General features: G+C 52.4%; 1 protein-coding gene across 16 annotated transcripts in view; it reads right to left on the bottom strand.

The window, feature by feature from the left end:
• Positions 1-25,115, bottom strand: part of FLCN (folliculin) — a 58,766-nt gene extending 33,651 nt beyond the window's left edge. The window contains exons 1-13 of one of the 16 annotated variants that reach the window (XM_082374494.1): positions 23,296-23,756; positions 19,587-19,794; positions 18,881-19,153; positions 17,478-17,624; positions 16,278-16,499; positions 15,270-15,430; positions 13,806-13,897; positions 12,127-12,317; positions 10,594-10,707; positions 9,675-9,798; positions 8,553-8,684; positions 8,333-8,438; positions 6,385-7,670 (exon numbers count right to left, since the gene is read on the bottom strand). In XM_082374494.1, coding sequence (XP_082230620.1) covers positions 7,469-7,670; positions 8,333-8,438; positions 8,553-8,684; positions 9,675-9,798; positions 10,594-10,707; positions 12,127-12,317; positions 13,806-13,897; positions 15,270-15,430; positions 16,278-16,499; positions 17,478-17,624; positions 18,881-19,153; positions 19,587-19,794; positions 23,296-23,585 — 2,262 coding nt within the window. In that variant the 5' untranslated portion in view covers positions 23,586-23,756 and the 3' untranslated portion in view covers positions 6,385-7,468. The other 15 variants (XM_082374488.1, XM_082374491.1, XM_082374495.1 and 12 more) reach the window with 15 other exon arrangements.
• Between the last annotated feature and the right edge of the window lie 1,022 nt (positions 25,116-26,137).

Here is a 26,137-nt window from a genome sequence, read left to right as displayed (position 1 = left end):
TATGGGCTTTCTATCCTGTTCCATTGATCTATATTTGTTTTTGTGCCAGCACCATACTGTCTTTATTACTGTAGCTTTGTAGTATAGTCTGAAGTCAGGGAGTCTGATTCCTCCAGCTCCATTTTTTCCCCTCAAGACTGCTTTGGCTATTCAGGGTCTTTTGTGTCTCCATACAAATTTTAAGACTTTTTGTTCTAGTTCTGTAAAAAATGCCACTGGTAATTTGATAGGGATTGCACTGAATCTGTAGATTGCTTTGGGTAGTATACTCATTTTCACAATATTGATTCAATCCAAGAACATGGTATATCTCTCCATCAGTTTGTGTCACCTTTGATTTCTTTCATCAGTGTCTTATAGTTTTCTGCATACAGGTCTTTTGTCTCCTTAGGTAGGTTTATTCCTAGGTATTTTATTCTGTTTGTTGCAATGGTGAATGGGATTGTTTCCTTAATTTCTCTTTCTGATATTTTGTTGTTAGTATATAGTAATGCAAGATATTTCTGTGCATTAATTTTGTAGACTGCAACTTCACCAGATTCATTGATTGGCTCTAGTAGTTTTCTGGTGGCATTTTTAGGATTCTCTATGTATAGTATCATGTCATCTGCAAACAGTGACAGTTTTACTTCTTTTCCAATTTGTATTTCTTTTTCTTCTCTGATTGCTGTGGCTAGGACTTCCAAAACTATGTTGAATAATAGTGGCGAGAGTGGACATCCTTGTCTTGTTCCTGATCTTAGAGGAAATGCTTTCAGTTTTTCACCACTGAGAATGATGTTTGCTGTGGGTTTGTCGTATATGGCCTTTCTTATGTTGAGGTACGTCCCCTCTATGCCCACTTTCTGGAGAGTTTTTATCATAAATGGGTGTTGAATTTTGTCAAAAGCTTTCTCTGCATCTATTGAGATGATCATATGGTTTTTATTCTTCAATTTGTTAATATGGTGTATCACACTGATTGATTTGCGTACACTGAAGAATCCTTGCATCCCTGGGATAAACCCCACTTGATCATAGTGTATGTTCCTTTTAATGTGTTGTTGGATTCTGTTTGCTAGTATTTTGTTGAGGATTTCTGCATCTATATTCATCTGTGATACTGGTCTGTAATTTTCTTTTTTTGTAGTATCTTTGCCTGGTTTTGGTATCAGGGTGATGGTGGCCTCATAGAATGAGTTTGGGAGTGTTCCTTCCTCTGCAATTTTTTGGAAGAGTTTGAGAAGGATGGGTGTTAGCTCTTCTCTAAATGTTTGATAGAATTCACCTGTGAAGCCTTCTGGTCCTGGACTTTTGTTTGTTGGAAGATTTTTTTTTTTTTAATTTATTGGCTGTGTTGGGTCTTCGTTTCTGTGCGAAGGCTTTCTCTAGTTGCGGCAAGCGGGGGCCACTCTTCATCGCGGTGCGCAGGCCTCTCACTATCGCGGCCTCTCTTGTTGCGGAGCACAGGTTCCAAACGCGCAGGCTCAGTAGTTGTGGCTCACGGGCTTAGTTGCTCCGCGGCATGTGGGATCTTCCCAGACCACAGCTCGAACCCATGTCCCCTGCACCGGCAGGCAGATTCTCAACCACTGCGCCACCAGGGAAGCCCCTGTTGGAAGATTTGATTCAATTTCATTCTCAAAGAACCAGCTTTTAGTTTTACTGATCTTTGCTATTGTTTTCCTTGTTTCTATTTCATTTATTTCTGCTCTGATCTTTATGATTTCTTTCCGTCTACTAACTTTGGGTTTTGTTTGTTCTTCTTTCTCTAGTTTCTTTAGGTGTACGGTTAGATTGTTTATTTGAGATTTTTCTTGTTTCTTGAGGTAGGCTTGTATTGCTATAAACTTCCCTCTTAGAACAGCTTTTGCTGCATCCCATAGGTTTTGGATCATCGTGTTTTCATTGTAATTTGTCTCTAGGTATTTTCTGATTTCCTCTTTGATTTCTTCAGTGATCTCTTGGTTATTTAGTAATGTACTGTTTAGCCTCCATGTGTTTTCTGTTTTTTATGGTTTTTTTCCCCTGTAATTTTTTTTTAATTAATTAATTTATTTATTTTTGGCTGCACTGGGTCTTTGTTGCTGCACGTGGGCTTTCTCTAGTTGTGGGGAGCGGGGGCTACTCTTTGCTGTGGTGCGCAGGCTTCTCATTGCAGTGGCTTCCCTTGTTGTGGAGCACAGGCTCTAGGCATACGGGCTTCAGTAGTCGTGGCACGCGGGCTCAGCAGGTGTGGCTTGCGGGCTCTAGAGTAAAAGCTCAGCAGTTGTGGTGCACAGGCTTAGTTGCTCTGCGGCATGTGGGATCTTCCCAGACCACGGCTCAAACCAGTGTCCCCTGCATTGGCAGGCGGATTCTTAACCACTGCACCACCAGGGAAGCCCCCTGTAATTGATTTCTAATCTCATAGTGTTGTGGTCGGAAAAGATGCTTGATATGATTTCAATTTTCTTAAGTTTACTGAGGCTTGATTTGTGACCCAAGATGTGATCTATCCTGGAGAATGTTCCATGTACATATGAGAAGAAAGTGTAAACTGCTCTTTTTGGATGGAATGTCCTATAAATATCAATTAAATCTATCTGGTCTATTGGTCATTTAAAGCTTGTGTTTCCTTATTAATTTTCTGTCTGGATGATCTGTCCATTGGTGTAAGTGAGGTGTTAAAGTCCCCCACTATTATTGTGTTACTGTCGATTTCCTCTTTTATAGCTGTGAGCAGTTGCCTTATGTATTGAGGTGCTTCTATGTTGGGTACATATATATTTATAATTGTTATATCTTCTTCTTGGATTGATCCCTGGATCATTATGTAGTGTCCTTCCTTGTCTCTTGTAACATTCTTTATTTTAAAGTCTATTTTATCTGATATGAGTATAGCTACTCCAGCTTTCTTTTGATTTCCATTTGCATGGAATATCTTTTTCCATCCCCTCACTTTCAGTCTGTATGTGTCCCTAGGTCTGAAGTGGGTCTCTTGCAGACAGCATATATATGGGTCTTGTTTTTGTATCCATTCAGCGAGCCTCTGTCTTTTGGTTGGAGCATTTAATCCATTCACGTTTAAGGTAATTATTGATATGTATGTTCCTATTACCATTTTCTTAATTGTTATGGGTTTGTTTTTGTAGGTCCTTTTCTTCTCTTGCGTTTCCCACTTAGAGAAGTTCCTTTAGCATTTGTTGTAGAGGTGGTTTGGTGGTGCTGAATTCTCTTAGCTTTTGCTTGTCTGTAAAGCTTTTGATTTCTCCATCAAATCTGAATGAGATCCCTGCCGGGTAGAGTAATCTTGGTTGTAGGTTCTTCCCTTTCATCACTTTAAATATATCATGCCACTCCCCTCTGGCTTGTAGAGCTTCTGCTGAGAAATCAGCTGTTAACCTTATGGGAGTTCCCTTATATGTTTTATTTGTCATTTTTTCCCTTGTTGCTTTCAATAATTTTTGTCAATTTGATTACTATGTGTCTCAGCGTGTTTCTCCTTGGGTTTATCCTGCCTGGGACTCTGCGCTTCCTGGACTTGGGTAGCTGTTTCCTTTCCCATGTTAGGGAAGTTTTCAACTATAATCTCCTCAAATATTTTCTCAGGTCCTTTCTCTCTCTCTTCTCCTTCTGGGACCCCTATAATGCGAATATTGTTGTGTTTAATGTTGTCCCAGAGGTCTCTTAGGGTGTCTTCATTTCTTTCCATTCTTTTTCTTTATTCTGTTCCACGGCAGTGAATTCCATCATTGTGTCTTCCAGGTCACTTATCTGCTCCTCTGCCTTAGTTATTCTGCTATTGATTCCTTCTAGTGTATTTTAGTTATTTAGTTATTGTATTGTTCATCTGTTTGTTTTTTAATTCTTCTAGGTCTTTGTTAAAGATTTCTTGCATCTTCTCGATCTTTGCCTCCATTCTTTTTCCAAGGTCCTGGATCATCTTCACTATCATTATTCTGAATTCTTTTTCTGGAAGGTTGCCTATCTCTTCACTTAGTTGTTTTTCTGGTGTTTTATCTTGTTCCTTCATCTCGTACCAAGTCCTCTGCCTTTTCATTTTGTCTTTCTGTGAATGCGGTTTTCCTTCCACAGGCTGCAGAATTGTAGTTCTTCTTGCTTCTGCTCTCTGCCCTCTGTCTTTTCAAAGTTTGACTGCATGTCTTGTAATCTTTTGGAGTTCATCTTACTTGGAATTTGTTTAGCTTCTTGTACAGGCCATTCTTCATTTTATTGTGCTTTGCAGATACTGTGTTGCTTTTTTTTTTTTTTTTTTACAGACTGAAGGTTTGTGGCAACCCTGCATCAAGCAAGTCTACTGGCACCATCATTCCAACAGCATTTGCTCACTTTATGTCTCTGTCACATTTTGGTGTTTCTTGCAATATTTCAAACTTTTTCATTATTATCATATTTGAATTGGTGATCTGTGATCAGTGATATTTGATGTTACCACTACAGCTCAGTGAAGGCTCGATGACGGTTAGGATTTTTTTGACAGTATTTTTAAATTAAAGTATGTACTTTTTTTTTTTTTTAAAGTTTTTGGCCACATGGCATGTGGGATCTTAGTTCCCTGACCAGGGGTCGAACCCACGCACCCTGCATTGGAAGCATGGAGTCTTAACCACTGGACCACCAGGGATGTCCCTGTACTTTTTTTCTTTTTAGCCAATGCTATTGCACACTTAATAGACCACAGTATAGGGACTTCCCTGGTGACACAGTGGTTGGGAATCTGCCTGCCATTGCAGGGGACACGGGTTCGAGCCCTGGTCCGGGAGGATCCCACAAGCTGCGGAGCAACTAAGCCTGTGCGCCACAACTACTGAGCCTGTGCTCTAGAGCCTGCGAGCCACAGCTGCTGAGCCCACGTGCCACAAATGCTGAGGCCTGTGCGCCTGGAGCCCTTGCTCCACAAGTGAAGCCACCGCAAGGAGAGGCCCACGCACCACAATGAAGAGTAGCTCCCCACTCGCTGCAACTACAGAAAGCCTGCACACAGCAACAAAGACTCAACGCAGCCAAAAAATAAATAACAAAATTAATTTATTTTTTTAAAAAAAACACAGTATAGTGTGAACATAACTTCCACACGCAATGGGAAACCAAAAATTCGTGTGGACTCACTTAATTGCAATATTTGCTTTATTGCAGTGGTCTGGAACCAAACTCACAATCTCTAAGGTATGCCTATATGTTTATATTCATGTGTCTCACGAAATTTGGAAAATTTTCAGCCATTATTTATTCACATATTCTGCCATTCTTCTTCTCAGGCTCCCACGATGCATATGTTGGTCCTTTCAATGGTGTCCCGTGGATCTCTTAGGCTCTGTTCCTTAGCCTCAATAATTTCCACTGTCCTATCTTTAAGTTCACTGATTCATTCTTCTGCCTGCTCAAATTGTCTTTAAAGCCTTCTAGTCAATTTTTCACTTCAGTTACTGCAGTTTTCAGCTCCAGAATATTTTTTGATTCTTTTTTTGGTTTTGTCTTTGAAATTTCTATTTTGTTCACACATCATTTTCTTGACTTTCTCCACATCTTCCTTTAGTTCTTTGAGCATCTTTAACAGTTGTTTTAAAGTCTTTGGCTAATATGTCTGCCACTAAGTCTTTTTCATGGACAGATTCTGAATTCTTTTTTTCCTTTCAACAGATCTTCCTGTTTCTTTGTATGCCTTGTGATTTTGTTGTTGTTGTTTTTGCTGAACATTGGGCATTTAAATCTAATAATGGCATAACTCTGGAAATCAGATTCTCCCCCTTCCCCAGGGTTTACTGGTTTTTTTTTTTTTTTTTATCTTTATTGAGGTTTGTTATTTATTTTTACTGTTGTAGGCTCTTTGCCAGGGATCAGCTGGAGGTGTAAACTTCAGTTTTTCTCAGGTCTTTCCTGAGCCCTTCCCTGGATGTGCACAGTCACTGTTAAATTTTCTCATACATGCAATTGTTTTTGAGTGCCCTACTCTTTAATGTCTGGCTCCTGAGAGGTGGAAGGCAAAAATGAAGCAGGGAGAGGCTGCCACCCAGAGGGGGAGGCGCAGCGACAGTGGCTGCCCCCTCTTCGTGTGCACTCTAATCAGAAGCAGCCAGCAGCAATCAGGCACAGAGCCCTGATGTTCAGAGGACAGGATCCTTTTTACCCACCCTCGTTCCTGCAAGCTGCTCCAACAACACGTGTATGGCCCTGCCATGTGGCTGGGGGTGGGAGATAGGAAGCTGCAACTGTACTACGAGCTAAAACTGACTGAAAATTAACCACAGTTTACTAAGTCTTCCCCTGGAAATTGTAAGCCTTCAGTAAAGTACAGAGTTCCAAAATAGTTATATCACTGGTGTTACTTTAACCATATTATTTTCTATGACTGATCCCAAGAAAATCTGAGGTATCAAACCAATAAAACCATGTAGTCAACAGTTTATAAAAATATATCTTTATTATTTCAATGTCCTTGCATGATACAGATACCTAGTCATATAAACATGGTCTTCCTGTTAAATATAAATTAAACACAAAAAACTATAAACAAATCAGCAAAATTACCGGAAAATCCTTCCAAACCATGAATCCTTATTAAAAATGTACACAGGGACGATGAACCTGTCTTAAACTACCATACTCTGAAACTTAACTGCAGCCAAATGTAAACGTTTAAAGAAGCAATAGAGGGCAAAGTGATACGGAATAAAACTATGATGGGTTTCTCAACTCCACATACAGTGAGCCAGGCCAGTCAAACGACTCCATCTGACATTTCAGCAAAGTATCCTCTTTGTGTAAAAAAGATCAGGGTTTGTCCTCAAGCTACAGGGTAATTTCAAAGCAACCACAGGAGAGCATGGCCAGAAGACTTGGTCGTCAGATAGCTTCAGAACACGAATTCCAGATGATTCAAAGATGAGGAAAACATCCACTCCACCCCAAAAGGCATTCCCAGAGCCCTAACTTAAAACCAGATTACTAACAATAACTACGGATCAGAACACAACCTGAAAATTCACAAAACTCACATATGCATGCACTACCTGGAAAACCCTTGCTGAACTTCAGAATAGAAAGGTTCAACCTCAAGAGAGGGTATGACATTGCGGCTAAGATACCCAAGGCGGAGCTGGCCTGACATGTTTCCCTGTAAACTTTGAGAACAGCATCCATGAGAGGCACGAGATGCACACCTTCCTCACGGTCTTGTCTCCCAGGGGTGTGCGAATGCAGGGGACTAACTGTCACAGGTCTCCCACTGCCCTCCTTCAGGGCTGGAGCAATTCAAATAGCTTGTGGGATGGTGCCAAGAACACCACCAGGCCCACATCCCACACAGAGGGCCAAGTTCAGCCCCAACATTTTCCATTCCTTACTAGGAAACAGCTTCATGCCAGCAGTTTGGAAACGGGAGGACAGCCTGAGAATGCCATCAGAGACCTGTGTCTGAGCTCCACGGCAAGGATGGACGTCACCACATCCCAGGAGGCCTACCCAGACACAGAGCCCCAGGACGGGGTCAACTGCGAGGTGCCGAGGCCATGGGGCTGCGGACCGTGGACATGAGGTGTGACTTGTAGGTCTTGCTCAGGCCTGTCATCCAAAACTTGAGCAGCTTGACATTGTCCTCCTCAGACGCTCCGAGGATACTCAGGAGCTTCTGTGTGTCCTCTTTGGGCCGACTATCCACCTTGGTGAATTTAAAGAGGACCTTCACTTTGCTGTAGAAAACCAAAACCAAACACTCAGCGACCGCAGAACCGTCAGCAGAGTTCTGGTCCTGGGGCCTAAACGGCTTCAAGACCAGCAATGGCTCGACAGGCAGAGCGGGAAGTGAAACAGGAGAGACAGCACAGCAGAGTGGCAGCTCGCGCCTGCACCCAGGGTCTCCCATTTCCCCACCGGTGCTAACGCCGGTGCAGCCAAACAGGGAGATTAAAAAGACAAATGTTCCTCCCATTCATAAAAGGGACAGGTGGGCTCCTAAGCTCCATTGTACTGTCTGAAATCAGAACAATGTTTGACTAATTAAATTTGACAGAAAATTACTAAGAAGGCGGGAGGAAATATAGTAACTTGCTTAATAAGGAGGGAACATCTGCTACCCGACCTTCCAATTCTTAAGTTAACTGAGCATCAAAAATAAGTGCTTCCCTTGGAGAGCACAGAGCAGCTTGGGGCTCAGGGGTGCGGGCTCACCTGCTCAAGGTCACCCAGCCAGTTCAGCAAGTGGTGGAGCCCTGCACCTCTCCTCCGCAGCCCCTCCCGCAGTGGCCACGGCCTCACCTCTGTCTCTGGAAACAGCTCCTGCTTCTCCTGCTGCCGGCAGCCCAGCCCTCCCCTGAAAGTACAGACTCTAGGGGCCGAGGCGGCGCCTGCTTACTTCATCCACTCCTCCTTGAGGCAGACGAGGCACTGGTCGACCACGTCCACCGACAGATTCTGGTTGGTCAAAGCCGCTTCCACTTTACTCAGGATGGTGGGGCCAGCTGGGGACAAGCGGGGCACAGCTGGGGGGTCAGCACGGGGAGGGCAGGGGCGGCCTCAGCCCTCCCCCCAGCCCGCTCGCCGGGGAGAGAGCAGCCCCGCTCAGCGGCACCCACCTCGGTCTGCGGCTACAGCACTCCCACTGGTCACCACGAACTCGTGCTTGCTGAGGGACTGCTCGTCCTCGCACCCGGCCGGGTGCAGGCTGGAGCGAGCGGCCGTGTGCACTTCCACCACCACAGCAAACTCTGCGGCGACACAACACACGCTGCCTGTCAAGTGCTCTTCACCCCGGGACCAAGCCCCTCATTTTGTGCCTCCCAATCATCTCAGATCATCTGGGGAAAACTCCAGCCTCCTGAGCTGAACACTCTGGCACTTAAAATCTTTCGTAGCTTGTGAATAGAGTTAAGGGTTCACTTTTGACTCACTTAAGCTAATAATGCACTGTATTATATTACTACAAATTACTGCGTATACCTCCATTGGTCTAATACTAAACAGCCCTGGGAGAGTGGTCCTGCTACAACGTAACCCATTTTGCAGACGGGGAAACAGACTCAGAGAAGCTAAGTGACTTGCACAAGGTCACACGGCTAGTGGTGGTAACAATATCAAGCCCATCTCTGAGACTAGAGCCTGTGTTCTCAACGCTGCCTCTTGGACTCACGGCCCAGCCTGGTTGCTGAGAGAGTGACAGCTCTGTGACCAACCTTCCCACCGCGCTCACGGATGTGCCTGGAGGAGGCCTAGATATGCCAGATGCAGGGACGTGCACCCACAAAGGGATGTGCTGACTCCTGACCCCCCGAAACCAAGCATGAGGTATGCCGATCAGCTCCCTGGCTCTCTGTCTAGAGCAGTAAGCTCGCCAGTCCTCAGGGCGGAGGGGAGCAGAGCAAGGGCCACCGAGCTGAAGAGCACCAGGGACGGACTTAAGGCAGATAAAAACAGGAGAACAGGAAGAGGAAGGAAGACCACGAGGCGGGGGGGCTCAGTCCAGCGGGCCTCCTGAACCCCCCTCAGGGCCCCAGGACTGGGACCCGTGAGCTGCCCAGCCCCACCCTCACCCGTCTTCAAGACAGACACTAGAAGCCAATGTCACGGGGAAAGCTGGTCCTGCAACATGGGTCTTCCCGCATGAGGCCTGCAGGCATCGCCCTCAAACCCGCAGCTGAGGTCCAGTCACGTGGTTTCACTTCTGAGCCCGGCTCAGCCCAGACCGACGCGGCACGCACCTGAGGCCAGCACGTGGGGAGGGATCTGCACGTGGGGGCCGAGCCCCAGGAAGTTGCAGCGGTAGGCCTCCTCGTACTGGCTGCTGTAAGGGATGATGCGCACACAGCCCACGGGCAGCATGGTCTGAAGGACAGAACCACCCAGAACTGAGCGCTGCCCCGCCCGAGTCCCTCACCCACACCCCACGAGCCCCCTGCAGCTCGGTCCAGAGCCCTCTCCTCCCAGAAGGCGTCGCCCACCTGGCCCCTCTCATCCCGGCCCGCTCTGCAGGGTTAACTCATCCATCATTCTCCGACTTCTCAGATCTTTGTCTCTTCCCTCACCCGCCAAAGGGATTCTAAGCTGTCTGAGAGAGTGTTTCGTCTTGTGCCTTCACGGGCCCAGGCAGAGGGCTGGCACGCACACACGCTCAGAGCCGGACCTGGGCCTTGGCACCCCCTACACCTGTGGGATGGAGACAGCACGCCACACGTGCACTCCGGCCGGCCCATCCATCAGGCTCTGTGCAGAGGACCACGCAGGGACCCAGGCCTGCCTCTGTGGCACAGGTGGCTTCTCAAAGGGACGCGGGGCTTGGGGAAGAGCGGATGGGAGAGCGGTCAGTCTACCAGGACAGCACAGACTCCTTGCTCAAAATCAAAGCCAAAAATGACTACCTTTTTTTTTTCTTTCATTTTTTTTTTTTGGCCGCACTGTGCAGCCTGTGGGATCTTAGTTCCCTGACCAGGGATAGAACTTGGGCCCTCAACAGTGAAAGCACAGATGAATACCATTTTTAACACTGGAGAAAAACACAGATCTTAGATTCAGGCATGAACGTCTGCAACGAGTCTCTGACACATCTTAACAGATTTTTTAAAAACCCACTAGGCCAATACCGTCCTGCCACAAAACACGAAGGAAAGAAGATCCTCTCACCCGAAGAACTTCAAAGGCTGAATGGACAAGGTCTGCGTCTCTACTTTTCCAGATCACCTGGTTCCCCATGAGGACGTGCCAGGCCAGTGTCCGGAAAGATGGGGCACCCAGGACCTGAAAAACACGGTGCACTGCTTTCTGTCCAGAGGAAGTTATTTGTGTGTTCGCCTAGAAACTTTCTCTGTAGAGTGAAGGAAGACGGGCAGGAGAAAGGAAGTCACCTATCTTCTCGGGGAGGCTGGGTGACTTGCCCGAAACCAGGAGGAGGGATGGCCCTGTACTCACACCTGAAGGTCCGACCCCAGAGCTCTTGTATACTTCAAGATCTTTTACCCAGTTCTATTTTTAAAGACTTGAAGCAAAGTATTAGCTCTTTGCAACATGTACCTTCTCTCTCTACACCCTTAACTTTGGCCTAACCACTCGAAAGAGAGCCAGGGTTGTGAGTCTTCAGCACCGAGGAAGAGCTCGGTCTCGATGCCGGCAGCCCAGGGCTGCCCTGCTGAGCGGATCCACGTCCGGAGCCCCAGCCTCAAACCATGTCCTCTGGGGTTGTGAGTCTCTCAATCTAGGGGTTGTGACTTCCTCATCTGTCCTGTTTTTATCCTGCTTTAATCAACTCTAACTCCACGGCACTGACATTCTAGAAGAGCTCAGCCTGTTGTCTTAGGGCTTGTGAACATGGCCAGAAAAAGAGAGGAGGCTGTAACACTGCCTTTCAGCAAAGCCCACCAGCCCCCAAGGACTCCCCCTCCAGTGGAACTCAAGATCCCCTCCCGCTGCAATCCATTAGCTGTAACCCACTGTAATCAACAGGACTGCAGCCAAATCAAGGATGATCTGAATGAATGGTTTTCACCCCAAAGCCCCACAGAACACCTGCTGGTAAATCAGGCTTTACTTCATTTTCCAAAATAGAAATAACTGTTTTCTGATAGAATTCATGCTCAATGTAAAAGTAAACAGAGAGAGAGTCTAAGGAAGGACAGCCTGCTTTGTGAGCTAGTGGTCACCCCCCCTGCCCTCCCGTGCGGTGAGACCCGTGGCGTCGGCGAGCACCGCCGACGGTCACACCCGCCCCCCCCACCCCACCCCCACTGCAGGGCACGCTCCTGCCCCTACCGAACGACGGGCCATCGCGCGGATGCGATTCCCAGGGTCGTACGTTCAGCTTGTTTCCAATTCTTTGTAAGGAAGGCCACTGTTTTCAATTTGCAAAGCATCTATGCTGTGCGCAAACCAACAATGCTGTTCAATTCCTTTAGAAGGTTCCAGAATGACAAGATTACAGAACTATGAGAAGCCAACCGTTGGGCCTTTCTTTAGAGAAACCCCCTCCATCCTCACCGAGCCTGGGGCTAAGACACCCCAGATGCCCCCTGTCATCTTCAGCCACCCACCAAGAAGGTTCATGGTCACCCCTGAACACAACAGACCCAAAGGACAAAGTGTGCTGGATGGAGATGAGCTGGAAGGAGAGGACAGGGCTTTGTCCTGAGTTTCTGATCCGGGCTCTACCCCTTTACCACCTACCTGCCTCATGTGCCGAAGGGATTTAAAGACAGAGAGCTTTCGGGGCTGCCAGTTTCCACAGTCTGAGAGCAAGGACGAATCCGCTGGGCACTTGGTCAGCTCCCGCCCCTCGGCCCCCTCGGGCAAGACAGGGGCTTTCTCCTCCTCTTCGGCCTCAGAGTTGCCCCAGCTTTCTGATTCCTCTTCCAAGTCTGCAAGACAGACAACACATTCAGTTACGAAATGTGCGGCCCTAGATTCCTTCGTTCTCTGGATGCAAGTCTTTGCACACGACCACTTCAGCCCAAGACATCCCGTGGTTAAACCGGCCAGAAAGCTACTGATTTCTGGTTCGGACCAGCTGTCTACACTACCTGCCGCCACTGGAGCCCTGGGGTGGGCCGGGGCGTTCAGTCTGCTATGTTGTGTCCACTGCCGGCGGGAAAAGTCAAGTCAACGGTAAGGACGGTACAGCGTGTGGGCGCTACCCTGAAGACGTCCACACATTCTGTCCTTTAATCCTCTCGCCTGCCCTGGGTCAGTACCGTTCTCCCCGTCTTACAGAAAGCAATACCTGCTACCTCAATTCATCGTCACGACAACCCCAGGCCTGCAGCACCCTCACTGCACGGCTCGAGGGAAGGGGCCTTGCCGTGCACACAGCACACACACACGTCCTGAAGCCCGGAGCGGAAGGCACGTCTGTACAGCTGCCGCGTGTGCTCTGAAGCCCTATGCTCACCGTGCGACCAAAACGCCGTCCAAGCCGTGACAGTGAGCACTGCATGCCTGCACTCCTCTCTCCCGACACCCGCGGCTCTCCGTACAAATAAACCTCACCAGCAGACTGCCCTCGCCACCTTCACTAACCTAGAAACGTGTGATCGCTACGATAAATGGTTCCGGGCCGACCGTACCGTGAGGGCGCGAAAGTGGACCGCGCTTCTGTCTCCGCTGAGCGAGCCCTGCCCTGAATGAACCAGCCCGCCCTCCCCTTCGCAGGGAAGCCTGCTCAGATGCAAGTCACCGGACGACAGGAACAAGCCTGAAACAGCTCCAGCTTGTTAAAGTCAATCATTTGCAAAAAGCAGCACGTTGTAACAGAGGACACACAAGAGGCATCATGAGTCTCGTTCACCCCGCCCCACATTTGAGATCCTGGACCTATGTCACTGAAAATCCAATCATCTCCAAAAGAAAAGCAGACTCCCAGACTCCCCTGGGCAGTTACTTAGAACACCCAGATGTGGAGATCTGATGGCAAACCTGGGGAGGGAGGCCCAGTTACCAGGAGGCTTGGGAACCACCACCCTGATGAAAACCTCGGGTCCAACTGAACGAAGCACAGCATTTTACTGCTGAAGAGCAGAGAGCAGGTCCCCATCCAGACAGGCCGAGTAAGTGCTTCTTGTACAATAGCGACACAAAAGCCTCACTCAACCCACCTCTCCAGAGCGACAGCCCCGGGGGTGGTCTTTCCCAACCTGCCCGGACAGACGCTTACACGTGACTGTCAAGGAAGATGAGGCAGGAAATCACAATAAAACCACGAAGAGCAAAGGGCCAGCTTTTGTGGATGCTGCTTCTGGGGTCCCCTCTGTCAGCTCTCTCTGCTGGGATGGAGGAGAGGGGAGCTGAGCACGGAACGACCCCAGGCCACCGCCGACAGAGGCTCCCAGCACGAGCACCTCCCAGCTCACCCGCAAGCTGCTCCATCTGGACCAAGGTGTCCTCAGTGGGCGCGCCTTCCAGGAGCTTCTCGGTCAGCCGGCTGCCGCACGCCTTCAGGAGCCTGGGAACAAAGTGCCACCTATGCAGTGTTCTCGCCAAAAGGAAAACCAGACCCGAAGCCAATCAACCCTCTTGAGCTAACAACTGGTTAAAACATGGGCATAGAAGAACGAGCTGAGTACCACCACGAGGATTTGACCAGCCAGAGGGGCTCCTACAGGACGCACAGCCCAGGCCTCCAACCGAAGGCAGGGAGGCTGGGGCAGAGGCGCACGAGGCGCTGCTCTAGACTCAGAGGCCTGGCACGATCCGCGCCCTGTGTGGTGGTGCACAGGTCCCAATGCCAGGGTCAACTCTGAGGCAAAGCAGGAAAAGTGAACGTGGATTGGGCTGCATGATACTAAGCGATGAGTCCATTTTGTTGGATGTGATAATGGGTTTACGGTTGAAGTGATACAACTAAGACTTGCTTTAAAAAACATTCCAGAAAAAAAAAAAGTGAAGGACAGATGAAAAAGCAGTAAAATGTCGCTAACTGCTAAAGTAGGAGCGTGTGAAGTTAGCTGTAGTATTATACTTTGGGTCTGTCTGAAAATTTCCCAAATTAAAATAATTTCTAAAAGACAAGAGGAACTGTATGTCGGGTGGGGGAGACAAATATTTTTCTCTTTAGTTTGCAGGTTCTCAGGAGCTGCACTCAAGGATTTACATGTGAGGACGTCACCCACACCAGGACCTGATTTAGGTGGTGCTGCACAGGAATGAGAATCTGGGGGTCTTTGGAAGGAACGCATCCTGCAGTGGGAGGAACAGAAACAATCTGTGGCCGGAGGACAGACTGTGGTGGTTCCTAAGTGTGTCCACAAATCTGTCGATACTCCTCCCTTCCAAAGGCGGAGACCGGTCCTCCCCTCCCACCTAGGCTGAGCTACTTCTAACAAGAGCAGGTGCAGGCAGGGCCTGTGTGCGCTGAGGCTGGGTCGCGAGAGCCAGCAGAGTCCACCTCACTCTCCCCGCATCACCCGCACGACCACGGCGAGGAGCAGAGGCCTCCCGCCCACGGCCAGACCAACCTGCCGGCCCCGAGGGAGCCCAGCCTTCAGACGACAGCAGCTCCGCCTGAGAACCAGGGCCAGAACGGCCCAGCTCAGCCCAGCTCCGAGTCCTGACTCACAAGCGCTGTGCGAGACAAGCATTCACTGCTGCTCACAAAAAGGGAGACCGCTAGTCTTGGTCTAGGAACTTCACCTGAAAAGTATCGCTGGTACGTGAGCTCCGCTTAAACGCGACTTCCATGCACTCAGAGGCGAGGAGGACCGAACCCAGTTCAGGACTCACGCGTCACAGCACAGGCCTGTCAGCAACTGTCCCCCCCAACCTAGGCACAGTCCGGCCAACACCCCAGCAGCCACGAGAAGACCGAGTCTGGTTACCAGGCGAAGGAGGTGTGCAGGCACGCCCACAAGCTGTCATCGTTCGTCAAGGACGTCAGCGAGCGGGCAGCGTTGCCGTTCCTTTGGTGCAGGAACGGTGTGAAAGCAGTGTTCATCCTCTGGGCACGCTGCGGGCACCCAAACTGCTCCGCCTCAAACACCTGACACACAAGGGGAAGGGGAAAGACCCTTAACAACAAGACCAGCCGGCAGCCCAGGCCCCAGTCTGCTCTCTGGACCAAGAGCAAAGCAGGGTCCCCGGTCTCATCCCAGAGAGAACAGCTCTGTCCCCCAGCTGGATCAGGAGCCGCCCGAGAAGAGGCTCAGTTAGGAGTCTCTCCTGCAGCCTCCCCGACGCCGATGAGTCGGCACCTGACGGGGCTCAGGGGGCGTCCGCACTTTCCAGGCACCCCCGTTCCCAGGCACAGGGGGCGTCCGCTGCTCAGACCCTGTGTGGGCGGGACACGTGACCACTTCCTGCGAGGAGGGGAGAGGAGCCAGGCCTCCGGCCCCACCTGCGCACCCCAGCAGGCAGCTGAGCAGCAACGCCACTCCAGCCTGACCACAGCGAGCGGACCCCTGCTTGCCTGCGATGGACACAGAACAGAAACAAGCCGCTGGGGCTGAAGCACTCCTTGTTACCAGAGCACCACCGGCCTATCCTGGGCGGCCCCGGAGGTGCAGGGCCGTCGCTGGAGATGCACGGTAGGTGCGGGTCTGCCACACCGTTAGCGGACAGGCTGCTGAAACGACGGTCAGAGGAAGCAGAGACAGCGGGGATCAAACTAGGCATCTGACTGCAGCAAAGCCAGAGCCAAACGAGAGGCAGGACAGTGACAGACTTGAGAGAGACCACTGAAGCCAGCAGCACCGGCTGACCCCGGGCTTATCGCCGCGACTCCGACTCCGCGGCGGCCAGGGGACCCCCAGGCAGGAACGCCACCCTGCTCCTGGCCCCTCGCACAGAGCCCTCCCTCCCCGCCACCCACTGCCCTGCCTCGGGGCCACCTTGAGCGCCTTGCCCTGGAGCTCGTCAATGATCCCACGGATCTTGCCCAGCAGGAAGGGCCAGGAGTTGATGAGGTAGATGCGGTCCATCATGATGGCGATGACGCTGTACCAGCGCTGGAAGCCCCGGGCCAGGCTGTCCTTGATGAAGAACGTGTGGCTGAACACAAAGCCGTGCTGCTCGTCCCCAAAAAAGATGGGGCCCTCGCGGCCGGGGCACACCTGGGACACAAGGACAGCCGCTCCAGGACACCGCCCTCTGCACGCTGCAGCAGTCAAACCCTCCCGCCCAGACTTTTCTTTCTGCCATAATTAACCAGCACCAGTTACAGGGAGAGTGGAAAGGGCAGGGATGAGAAAGGAAAACTCTGCTTTCATCTCTCCTGTGATGGAACTTCCTAAAGAGAACGTTTGTTACCATGAAACCCAAGGACCAGTAGGTTCGTTAATTTTTCTTACCTTGAGTCATAAATAATTCATATACAAGTATTATATCTACCCCAGGCTCAGATTTGCCAACATCACTCATCTGGAATATACCAAAGAACTGGCAAGTCCGAACAGCCACTGCAGAGTCCACGTAATAAAAAATCTGCATGTGTTATGTGTAGGAGAGAACCTGGGTCTCCCTCACACCACACCCACTCTTACACACAACCCCACCAGACACCATCAGCTGCCCACCAGCAGGGACACAGCCAGGCGGGCACATGGCAGCAGTGAGTGAGGACGATCAAGTGGGGCAGTGACAGGAAGTGTGAGCGACTAGACTGTGAACTCTCTGTGACAAAGACACAGAAGCTAACACAACTCGACAACGGCAGCCACGTGTCTTAGAAACACAGATTCACGCCTCGGTCGGCTCAGAGAGCACGTGATGAGCACTGAGGCTGTGACGTGACAGAGACGATAAGAAGGTGACATGTGATGGGAGCCACACACCTACTAACACTTCACACCTTAGCAACACGTCCACGAAGAACGAATAATGAAAGCCTGGTGCTTAAAACGGTAAGTTAGCAACGAACTGGGGTGCAACGTGACTCACTCCGGAGACCAGCCCTGCCGTCTCCAGGACCTGCCCGGCCGTCTCCGGGCTGCCGTCTGCCTTCCTTCCCATAGCCGACACCGAGCTTGCTCAGAGCGTGCTGGCGTGCACGTGAGCGACTCTCGCAGAGGCGCCGGGTCACGGGTACTCACCTCACAGCTCAGGCTCCGCACACAGGCCTGGCGGACGATGCTGAAGAGCTGGGGGTGGTTGGGGTGCTGGTGACTGACGTACTTGATCGAGGTCTCCTTGTCATGGCTGATGTACCCGGGATGTCCCGCAGCGAGTGACCGGCAGCCCTGCCCACGAGAAAGAAAAGAAAACCAGTCAGCCGGCAACACACGCGCTGACTCTTATGCAAACCTCAAGCAGAAAATTCAATCTGTTTTCGCATAAAAACAACCGGCTCCTAGAGTTATACTTGACTGAGGATTTCCGTGTTTCCCGAGCAGGAAAGTCAGGATGCACACATCACAAAGGTCGTCAGAGGGCATCGAATCTACTGAGCACGGAGGTCACCGGACCTAATCTACTGGCACTTACGCAGCAGGGATCCCGAAGAGCTCTGTACCCATCACCTCACCTAATCCAAGGAGCAAACCTGTGAGAGTTACCGGGAGAATCCCCACCTCACAGGCGGCAAAACTGAGGCCCGGAGCCTCCGTCCTCGATCCGGGCACGACCACTTGGCAGGGACCTCGTGCCAAAGGAGGCTGCCACACTCTGGCACTGGCGTGGCCGCCTGAGAACACACGCTCAGACCCCCTGCCATGGGGAAGGGACTGGACCGGCGGCCCTGGCTGCTGCCCCTCTGAAGCCACCGTCACGCTGGCACCAAGGCTGTGCGCCCCGGCGGCAGCCCCCAACCTGGGACTGCGCACAGAGGCCCCAGAGCCAGCCCCTCCCTGGGCGATGCAGGACGCCTCCCAAGGCCGTTCCAGCTCAAGGACACGCCCCCAAGGCCCCCCGCCGCCCAGGCCTCCTGCCTGCCTGCCTCGCCATCACAGGCAGCGGCCGATCACAGCGGAGGGCCCTCCCCACCTCTTCTCCCCGCCCTCGATCCCTCACAATCAATCAGTCAAGCTCGAGCTCACCGACTGCTTCTCAGTGGAACCAAGCTAACACGGCTGGATTTCTGTCCACCCTGTAGTGACAGGGCCAACGCCACCCTGACTTCCAGTCCCGACCCAGGGCTCCACGTGAAGAAGCGGCCTGGTGCGGGGACCTAACCTTCATCCCCCAGAGCTCACGAAGCGGGCAGGGTGCCCGCGAGGAGGACGCCAGACTGAGGGGACGGGAGGCGAGGAGGCAGCACATGGACACGAGTGAGCGAGGGGAGGCTGGAAAGGCAGACCCAACGGTGGTGGCCAGTGTCTGCTGGCCCAGAGTGGTTTGAAAAAGCTAAAGCTGGGACGAAGGGAAAGGACCAGAGGGAAGGAAAGCAGCAAGCGCACACCACGTGGCCCACGCCCATGAGGCCACGGCCACGCCGTGCGGCCTCCTGCCCACCCCCAGGAGGTCAAGCCCGAGCCCCAACGCCCCAGGAGACACTGGCCTCGCACATGTCCGACTTCCTGGGCCCCGGGCTGCTGGACTCCGCGCCGGCCCCTTCGGCCGGGCTGTGGGCGCGGCCGCGGCTGCTCATGTGGATGCCGCCCTCCTCCTCCTCGGCCCGCTCGCCCTGGCCGGGGCCGTCCCCACTCCCCGCCCCTTGCGGGAGTGGGGCGTGCAGGACCTCTGTGCAAAAGAGCGTGCGGGGGCCGTGGAGCTCGCAGAAGTGACAGAGCGCGACGATGGCATTCATGGTGCCCTGGAGACTGGGCCAGGCCTGCTGGGGAGAGGAGGGAAATGCCATGAGCTGGCCCCAGAGCCTGCCAGCTCCGGAGCCCAGCGACCTCTGCTGTCCTCAACGGGCTTCTGTCCAGCAGAGGCCGGTCACCCAGCCAGGCAGCAGTGCCCAGCACCCGCTCCGGGCCAGCACTGCATCGGCTGCAGGAGACACAAAGCAGACGCCGTCCCTGCCCACAAGGAGTTAGGGCAAGGAGGGGGGAGACATAACGCGGGATCACACAGGAACCCTTCACTCAGGACCGTGCCGGCAGGGCCACGAGGTGGGCAGATGGGGAGACACACACACACGCACGCGCACACACACACACGTGACGACGCCCTGGGGGCATCTGTTCCATGGACAGCAGCAGAGCGGCTCCCGTGTGCCGGGCGACGTTTCAGGTGATGTGATGCTGCCTCACGGAGCTTACCTTCCAGGCGGGCAGGGACGCGCGGCACACCGCTTCCTCTCGTGCGGTGACCGCGTTAGGGACACAAGGACAGGGGTCCAGGGCAGAGAAACACCGGAGGAGGTGGGATGTAGTTTCGGACGAAAGGGCTCCCAGGTGACAGCCGAAGGAACAGAGGGCGCCACGGGGGCTGAGGAGGGGCCGTGACGGGGTCTGAATGTCTGCAGAGCTGGGGGGCGAGAGCAGAAGACAAGCAGAAGGTGGATTTTAGGGACCCTTCTAGGCCATGGTAAGACCCTGAACTTTTCTTCAGAGATTAGAGAACCTTCGGTGGGTTCTGATGAGAAACACAATAAATTAGAATGTTATTTTAAAAGATCGTTCTGGCCACTGTGCAGGAGCCAGGGTGGACGCAGGGAAGCCAGCTGGCCCGGGCCAGGGCGGGTGGGGGAAGGCGCTGAGGACCGTCAGAGCGTGACTGTGTCCCGAAGAGATACGCAGACGCTGCTCACGGGCGGACTGTGGAGCACAGAGAGGGAAGCAGCGTACGTGGGAGACAGGAGAAGGCGGCCGAGAGCAGCGCCTACTAAGCCTCCAGTGGAGATGATGAGGACAGGCCACGGGAGATGGGAGTGGGGCAGTCAGGGCTGGGGGACCTGGGCCCCAGAGCTCAGACGTGCGAGGGAGGAAGAGGTGGTCAAGGTGACAAAGGAGGACAGGCAGTGAGGCAAAGTCCGGTATCACTCCGGAGACCACAGGAGCAAAATCGCCCTGGAGGAGGGCAGCAGAGGGCAGGGAGGGCGTGGCGGGGACGCAGGCGCACGCGCCCTCTGCGGGGAAACCTTAAGGTGGGGCGCCTGTCCACTGGGCTCCAGCAGGTAGTGGAGAAACAGAGGCGGGACAGTGACAGCCCAGACGACATGACACGTGTGACACGGCAGGGCCTGGGAGTCAGGCTAAAGTGGGAACACGTCTTCTCCAGACCACAGCATCCTAGACAGTAGCTGGGAGCCACGTGTGGCAGCTCAGATCTGAATTAATGACGATGAAGAGCCCCCTTCCTGTCTCACCAGCCACATGTGGCTCACGGCCACCATTTTAAAAGGACAGCACAGACCGTGGGAGGGACATTTCTATCACCACAGGAAGTTCTCTTGGACAGCCGGGCTCAAAACAGTGAAGGACAATTTCGGTTACCAATGTCTGACTGAGTAGTGGACACCGGCAGGATCCAAACCCTCTTCTCTCTGGAGAACGCCACCCCCCATTACAGAATCAAAGGTCAGACATGCTGTGTGCTCAGCCCCTGGTCGGCAGGCGCAGGCCTGAGCGTGGCCTGGCCAGTCAGAGGCACCTGCTTGGGATGCTGAACCCGGAGGACGGAGGCAGGGCAGCAGACAGTGTGAACACGCACGGCGGGGGCGGGGAGTCCGCGGAGCGGTCCCGGGGAGCGGCATCCTCGACCACCGGGCCCGGCGGGTCCCGCCACGGGCCCTCGAGAGGCCTCCCGCTGGCGGCCGCACTCGGAGCCACTTCTCTACCTGCCTGCTCGCTCTGCCACCACCCAATGTCTGCGGTCAACCACTCAGGTGACGCGGGCCGCCGCACCTGCCCGGCACAGGCTAGAGCGCGAGGGTCAGTAGGAGCCAACCCAAAAGAGACATCTGGGGATCAGACGGGGGACAGGAGGGGCAGCTGGCAGGCGTGGAGAGCCAGGGCACGGGGGGCTCCCGGAGGGAGGTGAGCAGCGGGACAGAAGACGGTGTAAGACAGGAGGACGTTCAGCTGGAAGACCCTGAGTTCCATGGAGATTCTGAACAGCAGAGGACCAAGAGGGCAGGGCTGGTGAGAAAGGCCCAGAACGCCGCCCCAGACCTCCAGCGGCTCACTTCCCCTCACCGCGCGGCCTCTCCCGCCATGCCCCCTGCTCGGGGAGGGCCCTCGGCAGCGCTCACACCCAGCCATCACCCTCTCAGTTCCCGACACACAGCGGGCACCACGCTGACGGCGGGCAGACAAGTAAGTGAATTTAGGAGCTGCCTGGAGAGAGAACGGTTGTTGCCACAGAAAGGGGAACGCTCGTGGATGACGTCAACACGAACGTCTATACGCAACAGGGCCACACAGCCGCCACCCCGCCCAAGGGACAGCCAGCAAGGCCATTTCCAACGAGTCAGGCAGTGCAACGGCGGTCAACACCTCAGCTCTAAGGCCTGACGCTTTCTCGGTAAGGAAAAAAAATCAGAGCCAATTCTAAGAGCAGGGGGCATGGGGAAAAAAAAAAATTCAAGCAGCTTACAGCCAACCTCAAATGAGAACATCACACGGAGGAAGTGGTTCTGAATGATTCAGCAGGCCACCTGCCTGGTAAGCAGCAGGCGACAGAAAGCTGATGTTGTGGTCAAAGTCTACAGCAATGTTTCATAAAGAAGCCCTTGTGACACAAGTACTTATACTTAAACGTCTATATAAAACATAAGATATTTAAAAATATAAAGTCCTCACCCTTCCTGCTCTTGGTTATTAGGGGGCAGCACCCACCTCATGCCCATTTAACCCTTCCGACCACAGGCCCACCCTCACATGGGAAGGAGAGAGCAGAGGTGATGTTGCTAAGCTACTTCCCAGCATCCACGATCAAAGTGGGACGGGCTACTCTTACTTTGTTTTAAATGAGAAGCACTCCTGTCTGACAAGAGTTCTCACTATCAGGGATCAGGGGTGCCACAGCCTAGATAAAACTTAGCTCTCCAGACCTACGCACGCGGAAAAACGTCCGTCTCCAGCCCAGAGCAGCCAGGTGACCTCCAACAGGTCCAAATACCTCTCTCGGCACCAGCCTAAAGCTGAGCCCCCACAGGCCTGGGAGAGAACTACGGCCCGTGGCACCCGAACTCGGCCAGCATGACGCCGGGTCTCCACTCACTCTCCGATTCCAATCTCTGTCGGCTGCCCAGCAGTCCTTCCTTTCCAACCAGCCTTCCAGAAACCAAGAGGCAGAAACGCTCCCCCGCCCGACAAGCTCAACATTATACCTTGAAGGGTAGGGTCCTGTCCACGCCCCCTCCCAGCGCGACAGTGACGTGAGCACGACCCTCTTCCGCGGTGCACCCTGGCCCGGGTCCCTCTACCCCACTGCGGTCCGCCCGAGGACCACGGAGGGTTAAGGAGGCGCCGAGCACGGCAGCTCTCGACCCGCATCAGACACGCTGCAGCTCCCCGACGGCGGCCCGGCCTCCTGCACGGGGGACAGGCGTGTGACACCCGAAGGCACCGCGGCGTCGCGCCACTGTCACTCAACCACTGGTAACCTGGCGCCTCAGCATGTCCTCTCGGAGACCCGGGTCCCCCGGCCACTCCGAGGGCCCCCGCAGGGCTGCCAAGTATCCCCGCGCTGGAGACCCAGTGCCTCCGGCCGCCGCGACCCACCCCTTCCGCAACCAGGCCGCGCCCGACCGCACCCGCCATACTGGTCGCCCCCTCAGCTCCAGGGTCGCCGGACCCCGCCCCCCGCCCCTCAGCCCGGCCTCCCCGGCCGGCGGGCTCGGCCCCCCTCGCCCTGGACCGCGCCGCCCGACTGACCGGACAGGCCGGGGAGCCGCCCTGGCTCCAAGCTCCAGGTCGCGTCGCGTCGCGTCGCGTCGCGCCGCGCCCCCCTGCTGGGTCTCCGGCCCTCCCCCCTCCCCACACCCTCGGCCTCCCTCCGGGTCTGCGGAGTAGCTCCCCTCACCGTGTACCCTCACAGATCCGCCGCGCCCGCCTCGAGGCGCGTGACTCGGCCGGGCGGTACCACCGCCCGGGCCGTGGTGGGGGAGCGGGCCGTCCGACGCCCCCACCCCGCGAGGCACGCGGATCGCCGACAGACTCGCAGCCCGGGAAGACAGCACGATCCCAGCAGCTCCAAAGCCAGGCGGGACGCTGGAGTGGCTGCCCGACCCCCTGCGCCGCACCAGCCCGTGCCCCCACCGAGAAGCCCGGAGTGGTTCCGCCCGCGCGGGCGGGAGAGGCGGAGGAAACCATTCCAGGAGGGGGGAGGATGCTTTAATTAAAAAAACATTTTTTAAAGAGATTTGAGGAAAAATATATCTATCCTAGGACTCCCAGTCCACACCGAAGGAAGAAAGAAAGAGAACGCCGCGACGTTATAAAGGACGCTCTAATTCCTTTTGGTTTCACCGTTAGTTTTCATTAAATTTCCGATGGAACCAGTCTTCGGTGGAGCTTGCGGGCAGGGGGAGGAGCGGGAGGCGGTCGGCCGGTGACGCACGAACTGCGCGACGCCGGGGGAGGCGGGGCGGGGCGCGCATGCGCGATTGGCTCCCTCTCCTCCCTACCCAGGGGCGCGTCAAGTTTTCTAAAAAAACATAGTTATCGAGTGATAATCTTCTTGAACCTGGACGCCTTTTATTCAGCCTGTGTACTTAGAGGTCAGTCCGAAAGCCCTCAGGGCGTGATGTGACGTGGCCGAGGGCGAGGCTGAGGGCCGGTGGTTGACTTGCGGGGCCGCTTCTCTGGCTTTCGAGGTGCCTGAGCGGGGACGCGAGGAAAGGACGGACGACGCGTTGTTTCCTGCCTCCTTTTACTTTGTGGTAAAAGGTGAAGAAGTGTGGGCGTGGGATTACGGGGCTAGGCGTGGCCTCGAAAAGTCTGTCCTCTGGCCACGGGATCCACAGCGGTATCCTGAGTTCTAGGTTTACTTTTCTCATCAACAATTCACATACTTGAATTTTACTGAGTTTGCCAAATGCTCTTTGAAAGCCTTAGTGGAAAGGTTCCAGAAATGTTTGCAGCCTCCTAGTATGTCTGTGCCTTTCCAATTTGTAAAAGAAAACATTTCCAACAACTGTAATCTTGTTATTTCCCGTTTTCTCTTAGTGGTAGGTGTTCTCGAAACATTGGTTAGTCAGGTTTTAAGCCAAGAAAAAAAAATTGCTTTTTCATTTTGTAACTTTAATTCCAGGAATTAACTTCCTCAGTTTGTCACTGGAGGACACCATCTTGCTCAGATTATCCTTATTTCCATGATGATAGGCTAATGGAGGTCCCAAGTGAAAGAAGGTTTATTCAACCACTGCCATTTTCAATAAAACTCAACGCGCATTCGACGGCAGCTGGACCCAATTTATGCCATTAATATCTTTCCCAGCACCACGTTTGGAGGTGCTTTCTCAAATAAATCTATAAATCTGTTTAAAAGTAACAACTACATGCCAATTCCTTGAATTAGTGAATTGTACCAACGGTTAAACTGACTCAAAGAGGATAAACTTTTAGGGACATTCAACAAAAGAGACATCTCAGAGGTCAGAAAATGTAACCCACCTTATCAGTGGGAAAGGCGATCAAAACTCAGCAGCAGTGTTCACGAAGTATAGCTGGCAATAATCCCCAATAATGCTCAACTAAATGAAATACCATGCTAAACTCAGAGCTTCTATCCCATAACAGGAATCTTAAGAAATGTTACCAAAAGTGCTGGATGTACTCTTGCCTGGCATTTACAGTCCAGAACATGTTTTTCCATCACTGAAATGGGCTCAATCAGAATTAAAGATTTCTTGATGCTTTTCTGCCTTCCTACTGCCAAACGAAGGGGCTTTACTGGGGATGTATTGACAGCTGAGCATCCAGACTGAGGGGGGTCCTTCACGGATGCCGGTTGCCAAGACCACAGAGCCAAGCGAAGAGAGAAAAGTAAAAGTCTCACTGTGAAAATGTCCTTTGAGGTTTTCAGGTGCACTCTCCCTAACATATGCCCTTGTGTAGCTATAGAATACAGCTGGGCTTTTATCTTTGAGTCAAAACCACCATGTCCCTGAATTAGTTTTCAGTTTCAGAAGGAAGAGGTATGTTTTATTTGTAGGCAAATTGGATCTAACACTTTTAATCATGTCATTATTTTAAGGGTACTATAATAGGTTCCCTGTTATAAGAATAAATAATAATCCCAGCTTTCATTTCTTGCAGCAACCAAGACAACATTTCCTGGGTTTTTAGATATGTGTAACAGTTTGGGAGTCTGACAAGCTGCTGAACGGCAGCAAGCAAGTAATGGGTAATATTTCAGAAGGAGAACTTGTGCAGGACTTGTCCATCACGTTGAGGTTTTGGGTTATTAAGACAGTCAACTCTACGTATAAGGTGTCTGGCCAGTTGCAAGGCAAGAATTACTAGTCCAATATTATCTCTTAAAAAAACAAAACAAAAAAAACCCTAGTGTTTATTTTGCATTTTTTATCACAGCACTTTCAGAAAACTTTAAAAAAATTATTCTCCTCCCCAATTAGAATTTAACTGATAGCTTGCTTGTGTTTTAATCTAATACTAGCTGCTTCTTAAACCCCAAGCAGCTACTTTTTAGTCTAATAATAAACTTTAACAGTCCATTATGGATACAGGCTTATTAAATGCCTTTTACAATTAGCAAAAGTTCTCTGGTTTCAGCTTTTCATTTTAGGACAGGATACAGATAGGATTTTGTCTTTGTGCACCACCGTTAAGTAATTTAACTGCCTAAAAAGAGTAGCCATCATATTTCCCCATTCACAAGTATCTGATTTACCGTGTCATTT

The sequence above is a fragment of the Balaenoptera borealis genome (genome assembly GCF_965194805.1).
Source record: "Balaenoptera borealis genome assembly, chromosome: 20".
Lineage (NCBI taxonomy): Eukaryota > Metazoa > Chordata > Mammalia > Artiodactyla > Balaenopteridae > Balaenoptera > Balaenoptera borealis.
The sequence above is the reverse complement of the archived record's forward strand: the minus strand, read 5'-3'. Positions and strand labels throughout refer to the sequence as shown.